The sequence below is a fragment of the Littorina saxatilis genome, linkage group LG10, assembly GCF_037325665.1.
Source record: "Littorina saxatilis isolate snail1 linkage group LG10, US_GU_Lsax_2.0, whole genome shotgun sequence".
Taxonomy (NCBI): domain Eukaryota; kingdom Metazoa; phylum Mollusca; class Gastropoda; order Littorinimorpha; family Littorinidae; genus Littorina; species Littorina saxatilis.
In genome coordinates this window covers 38,137,190-38,144,565 of record NC_090254.1, presented here as the reverse complement: position 1 = coordinate 38,144,565, position 7,376 = coordinate 38,137,190, and the positions used below count along the sequence as shown (strand labels likewise).

At 42.0% G+C, this 7,376-nt stretch overlaps 1 protein-coding gene across 1 annotated transcript in view; it reads left to right on the top strand.

The window, feature by feature from the left end:
* Positions 1-387: 387 nt before the first annotated feature.
* LOC138978752 (E3 ubiquitin-protein ligase MIB2-like) overlaps positions 388-7,376 on the top strand; it is a gene marked incomplete in the record, with an annotated part of 30,914 nt that continues 23,925 nt past the window's right edge. Inside the window, 5 exon segments of the mRNA XM_070351543.1 lie at positions 388-653; positions 3,645-3,863; positions 4,636-4,807; positions 5,392-5,498; positions 6,989-7,183. Coding sequence (XP_070207644.1) covers positions 3,656-3,863; positions 4,636-4,807; positions 5,392-5,498; positions 6,989-7,183 — 682 coding nt within the window.

The following is a 7,376-nucleotide window of genomic DNA, read 5'->3' as shown; positions in this document are numbered from 1 at the left end:
CACACACACACACACACACACGACGAAATAACCAACCAGTTAACCAACCATCTAAGAGGCTAACAAGTTAAGAAACAAAAAGCTATATAAATCTACTTCACAATCAACACTCCGCGTTGACATTAAAAGTACGCACAATTATCCTACGTCCAGATGTGATATGATCACAGTCGAGGAATGTTTAAAAAAATATATTTAAAAGTCTAAAGGAAATAAAATTTAATGAGTAATAGTAGCTAGTGTAATCCAGTTTCTAGATACTTCGAGATTTTTGTTTTAGGCGCCTGTGCCATGCAACAAACCAGGAAGATATTCGCGCTTTGTGTGTGCGAACCGAAAGTAGGACGCGGGTGGATTTTTTTTCTTTTTTTCATTTATCGAGCAGGTTTTGTCAACGTTGAGAAAGCCAGCTCACTGGCTGCGTCTGCACGCACTGGCTTCGCCGCGACATTTGACATTGTACTGTTGGGACATTGCTATGATATCATTTCAGCGATCACACAATCAGTGCTAACTCAATATCCTGGCGTGTGCAGTTGAAGAAACAGCACTGCAGTTAGGAAAGTGAATTGGACTAAAACTTAGTTTTGCCTTGTGCGTGTAATACCGTGCCACTCTCATCTCCGGGCGGCGTTCAGCTCGACAGGATTTAGGTGAGTGTACAGTGGAACCCCCCCAATTTAAGACTCCCTCCCTTTTAAGACCTGATTTTTGTTCAGACTTTTTGTTCATAACCTCTGTAAATCTACCTCCATTTTAAGACTCCCTCATTTTTAAGACCTGATTTTCTCAAATGTTTGGAGGTTGTGAAAAGGGAAGTCCGGCACTGTTCTGTGGAACGTTAGACTGATATCTGGGCTGCAGTTCTAAAAATAGCGTCTAGTCAATGTCACAAGTTGTGTACTAGGCTTAAGCTTATAAGTTGTGTCGCAAACAGTCCAGGTAATATCAGTAGATTCAGTCAAGATGGCTGCTTGAGAAAGTCGACTGTTTTTGTATGTATGACTTTTATTGATTTATAGATATCAGTGCATGCTATTCTCCTGTTGTTGCACGAACAAATATACCTTGTTTTGACTGAGTTTCCGATGATCAGATAATCGGTTCTTTGTGTCTAGGTTTTGAGATTTGGTTTTCACCCACACTTCCTGATGAATCATAAATATGTTCATTCATAACGTAGTCGTGCACTGGACTAGTCAATGATATTAGCTGTCCGCTTATAATTCTTTTATGTCAACATTTTGTGAATTAGTTTCCACTCACGTGACACTGACAAACAGGACACGAAAAAATTGCTGTTGGTAAATAAGGCCAATGGTCAGTGCCTCTGCTTTCTGCTTATCCGATTATCATTGATAATGTCATGTTGTCAGTATTTGCGACACTCAGATGCGGTCTTGACCAATGACCTTTGCCAGAGTCAAGGTAGTATAGGCTGAATTAAGTTACAATTTGCATGACTGAGCAATCCGTTTCGGTGCAGATACGAGAAGACGGTATAGCGGTCTATTTATTACTCATCAAAATGTGCATGATGTACCCAGAGACGGTATCCATCTCCCACCCCCGTGTCACCACAACGGCACGTTAAAGATCTTGGTCATTCTACCATAAGTGCAGATAGCTGATACCACGTAAACACGCAAACATCAAAAAGCTGTGAGGGCGTAAAACTCGAATCGTATAAACCAATTCATGTCCAATATAGGCAATTAAGACCTGACGGACAATAAGCCCCTTAAAATGTACTTTGCATGATGTATATTTTTGGGGGCTAAGATCAGCTCAGCCTACTAAGAATGACGGAAATAAAAGAAGGTTTAACCTGTGCGTCACGGAATAAAATTAATTTTGGCGTTCAGGATATAGGCCTATATATAATCAACATTTTGTTGACATGTTACTGCAGATGATCAGTTGGATGCAAAATTTCATTCTTTCTGCCTGAAACATGATAGGATGGGGTTGGTATTGCAAAAGTGAACAAGACTGAAGAAAAGAAGAAAGAAAGAAGCACGAGAGCATAATTATACTGAGGAATAGCAAAGGTAAACAAAGCAGATTGTGGTGTCAACAACCTCAAAATCGGCCACATAATTGACTTGACACGTTTCTCGTAAGCATGATATTCCCGATTTCTAAATTTAGAATAGCTTTCCTCGGAAACTGTTCGTCAGCTCCTCAAATACACGCATACTGCTGACTGTGCCCATAATTACGGGAGAGAGTGCGTATAGCATAGTATGGTATAGTCGAATAAGGAAAACGAAGCTAGAGAAGAAGGAAGATTAAGCCAGTAAACAATACTCCACATGACTGATTATGGTGTTATTGTATTTGTCAGACTTGATTGTACCATAAGACATAAGACATAAGACTTTATTTCAACCATGTGCAGTACACAAGGGACATGTTTTGGCCAGAGTACAATCAATCAATCCCCTACACATGTTGTAATGCGCTTAGAGCCAAATATTTTTGTTTTTTGTAAGGGATAGGCGCAATATAAATACACTTTATTATTATCATTATTATTATGACTCGAATAGCAATCGAACCATTCACTGAAGTTCAAATGAAAGCACCCGGAAACCGGAGGCGGAATGAATGTGAATCATCAGTGCACACATTATTGTTGGTCATAATTTACGAATAAAATGGACACTTTGGCATAAGGCACAAAGGGAAATTGGCTAGATTCGTTTCCCTTCTTTTTCGTCGTTTCATGCGTGCATTGTAGTGGAGACTAGCTGTAAGAAAGGACCATTTTTATGGACCTAATGCTATTATCCTTCCGTAATAAAGTTTTCGAGTTCGAGTTCCCGTCTGTCTGTCTGCCGACCAAAGTCTACTGTGTCGGAAAATAAAGTATATCTTCTGTCTGTCTTTCACTTAACACATACTCACGCACTGACGCACACACGTTCGTAAGCACCGCCCCTTCACTGTGACACACACCCACACATACACATACAAATAGTCTCTCTCTCTCTCTCTCTCTCTCTCTCTCTCTCTCTCTCTCTCTCTCTCTCTCTCTCTCTCTCTCTCTCTCTCTCTCTCTCTCCCGTTTTTTCTGCTCTGCCATTCTCTCAGTCTCCGCCTAGCTTCCAAGTCCCAATCAAGTGTATATATCTCAGTGCCGCAGAAGTCGCGATCGAGTGTTTGACATTTCTGCTGGTTAGACCTCGTAAGATAAGACAAGACAAGACAAGACAAAATCTTTATTATCGAGGGTAATAGATAAGCAAGATATATGCTTATTTACATCCAGCCCTCGCCCTAATATAGGGTCAACAGGAACAGAAAACAATATAATCAAAGAACTATTACATCAAATTTAACACATCATAACTGTATCTACAGATACAAATTTTAAAAATAAATTGTCATACTGCACTTTAAAGTACAATTTTCAATGATAAAAAGTGTCAATTTTTAACATAACTTAATTTAAGATGATCGATCCAGCATGAAAAGTTGCCAACTCAACCTGAAATAAACTAGGTATAGATCTACATTGTACACTTCCAAGCATCCCTAATACTGCCAACTTTTTTTTTCTTTTTTTCTTTTTAAAAAAACAAACTTTATCTTCTTCTTTAAAATGTCGAACTTACCACCGATGACGTCACTTCTACCAGATGACGTAACGATGACGGCACGCGAGGGCATGCGCGTGCTGCGGGGCCCTGACTGGCAGGGCGGGGACGCTGACGGGGGAGAGGGGCACCTGGGCACAGTGGTCACTCTGCTGGACGGACACAAGGTTCGAGTCGCGTGGGACAGCGGGCAGGAATACACCTACAGATCCGGAGCGGAAGGAAAATATGACCTGAGGATTTTTGACACAGCTCCTGTTGGTATGTGGACTTCTTCTTCTTCTTCTTCTTCTTCTTCTTCTTCGTCGTTCATGGGCTGACACTCCCATGCACGTTCACTCATTTTTTTTCACGAGTGAATTTGTACGTGTATGACCATTTTTTACCCCGCCATTCTGACAGCATACGCCGATTTTGGGGGAAGTATGCTTGCTATTTTCGTGTTTCTATAAACCACCGAACTCTGACATGGATTACATGATCTTTTCCGTGCGCACTTGGTCATGTGCTTGCATGTACACACGAAGGGGGATAAGGCACTATAGCAGGTCTGCACATAAGTTGACCTGGGAGATCGGAAAAATCTGTACACTCGGAACCCACCTTGCGGCCGCGGCCGGAATGGTACGTGGATACAAATTTGCGAGTAATTTTTATGCTGGTATGCTAGGAGTTGTGAATTACATGCTTGATCTAATTTATGTTATTGATTCCTTCTTGGTAAATGACTTACAAAGAGAAGAGCAGTTATGTATTATATTCCGTGAATACAGCTGCCTAAACAGAGATTAACGGTTAAAAAGTCGTAATTTGTTTCTAATGTTTTCATTGATTTATTGATTTATTGATTTACTTATTGATAGACATGGTTATTTTTAGAACAACAGTCGACAACACAACAATGTCCTTTAACTCCGCTGAGGTCGTCTTTCAAAAGTTTCACAGTACATTACGGGTACTAAAATTGTGTTCCTGTTCCATTACATTTTCTCAGATTCACACTGTACTAATTTCATCTTATTTTTCTTTCCAGGAATTCGTCACGAAGGAAAGACATGTTCGGGCTGCGACGAACAGAGTATTTACGGTATGCTGTGGCACTGCCAAGTCTGCCGTGCCTGTGACCTTTGCCCCCTGTGTTACGTCACGGATAAACATGACATCAAGCACGGGTTTCTGCGTGTCAATGAGCCGGGCTCCACGGGGTAAGACGTATGCTCTGGGTTCGGTCTTACCTTGGGACAAAGTTTTTCTTACTTATTTTTTTCCATGAAAACGATATCAAGCATGAATTTCTGAGAGTAAGTGAGCTCGGTTAACGGGGTTAATAATACGTTTGCTGTGAGGGATCATTTTTAAGACAACGTTTCTCATACTGAACGATGGTACTTATTTATAGGTGTCCTTGAACACTTTCTAAGGAGATCTTCTTCTTCTGCGTTCGTGAGCTGAAACTCCCATGACGGTACACTCGTGTTTTTTGCACGAGTGGAATTTTACGTGTATGACCGTTTTTTTACCCCGCCATTTAGGCAGCCATACGCCGTTTTCGGAGGATTCTAAGGAGATAATAATGAACAAGTACAATTGAGGAGTTTATGCATCTGCTAGCTAAGTGAATTTGAATTAGAATACATTATTTACTTATCTACCTTTGTTTAAAAAATGTTCTGTCCATATGTCTCAGTGTATGACTCATCTCCTCTTTGTTGTTGTTGTTGATTTGGTTGTTGTTGTTGTTGTTGTTGTTACTAATGGTAACGTGTTTATATTGCCATTGCACATGCAGAGAGCCGGTGAAAAAGCGGTCAGTCAGCCTCAAGATCCGCGCCATGGGGATATTTCCCGGTGCCAAGGTCAAGCGTGGCCGTGACTGGGCCTGGGCTGACCAAGATGGTAAGAACAAGAAATTCCTACGAGGTAGGAAAAACACCCCCGTCAAAGGGAAATAACCTTCTCAGTTGGTGGCAGTGACTGAGTGAGAATGGTTATTTCCCTTTGACCATTAAGATGTTCCTCTATAAGTCCTTGTATAATTTTAATCCACCAATAACTCCCTAACCGTGTGTTTGACTGGTCCCAATTTTTGTAAGGACCGTCTCAGGAATGTATAGAACCTGTTCACCGCGTTTGGTGACGATCGGTCCGTTCATTCTTGAGATCTATATGCGAACACAAACAAACAAACAAACAAACAACATCGAGCGAAACCTATACACACCCCTATACCGGGGGTGTAAAGAGATGGACAAAAGAGGAAGTAACGAGAGAATGAAGGAAGGGGGTAGCAATTAAGGCAAGGAAGGAAAGAAGAAGGTAAGAAAGAAAGAAAGGAAGAAAGAAAGAAAGAAAGAAAGACAAATGCGAAAAAAAAGAAAGTAGGAATGTAACCGAGTGCCAAAACACTACGATCACCTCGGGAGGCGAAGTGCAATCAAACAGGATTGAAAATGTTAGGGCTAATTTCTTAGCCCTATAAAAACTGTTTTGCAAACCCGAAGGTTTCCATGAACATACAGACAATCGGAAACCACCAGACCCCATCACAAACTCCACAATCCACCGGTGTTGACTTAAAGGCCAACAACTCGGGTGCAGAGTCTGCTGTGAAAGGAGCGGTAGCCTCCCCTGTCACAATCACCCCCGTTTGAATGAACTCCGTCCCGAAGTTCCGAACCGGGGGACCACTGTCCATCCCAAGTTCGCAGAATGGGAACAGCACGAAAATGTTCAGTGGTCATATTATGCCATTACCTGAACAAATCATGCCGAGTCCCATCCCTGCTCGCAGTGCCAGATGTAACCGAGTGCCGAAATACTACGATCACCTCGGGAGGCGAAGTGCGATCAAACAGGATTGAAAATGTTAGGGCTAATTTCTTAGCCCTATAAAAACTGTTATGCAAACCCGAAGGTTTCCATGAACATACAGACAATCGGAAACCACCAGACCCCATCACAAACAGAATTCCACAATCAACTGGTGTTGACTTAAAGGCCAACAACTCGGGTGCAGAGTCTGCTGTGAAAGGAGCGGTAGCCTCCCCTGTCAGAGGAAGAAAGGAAAAAAAGAAAGAACGCAAAACGAAAGGAAGAAAGCAAAGAAAAGGAAAAGAATGTATGAAAGAAAAAAAAGAATGAAAGAAAGAAAGAACTGTAAATAGGCGATATGACGGACACACAAAGGGTATCTTTGTCCCACCCCCGTGTCATCGATCGACGATGTAGCACGGGAAAGACCTCGGTCATTCTGTCTTAATTTCGTATCACTCACACAGCTGTGTAAGTGCGACTCGTAGTGCTGAGGGATGCAACGCGACTCGGAATTCCAAGAAAATGGAACGATAAAATATGAAATGAAATCATTTTAACTCGCATTTGTCCAGGTGGGCTAGGAACAACGGGTGAGGTAATGGGGTTCGAAAACGTGGCGCCAGAGTCGTCACGCAACATCGTACGGGTGCAGTGGCCCGGCGGTAAAACCAACAGCTATAGACTGGGCTTCAATGGCAACGTGGATTTGACCTGCGTGGAGGAGGAGGCGGGGACGTATTACTACCGGGACCACCTGCCTGTGCTGAGTAAGTGCTCTTTTTTTAGGACTCCTTCCCTTTCTAAGAACGATTTTCTCGGATGTTTTGGAGGTCATAAAAAGGGGTTCTATTGTACTTCAGTTTTAGAGTGTGGACAGAAGCTGGACATATATAGGGACAATGGGTTCTTTGTCTGCACAAAATGGACATTGGACAGGAATAGAAGTCAATGCTTGTAAAC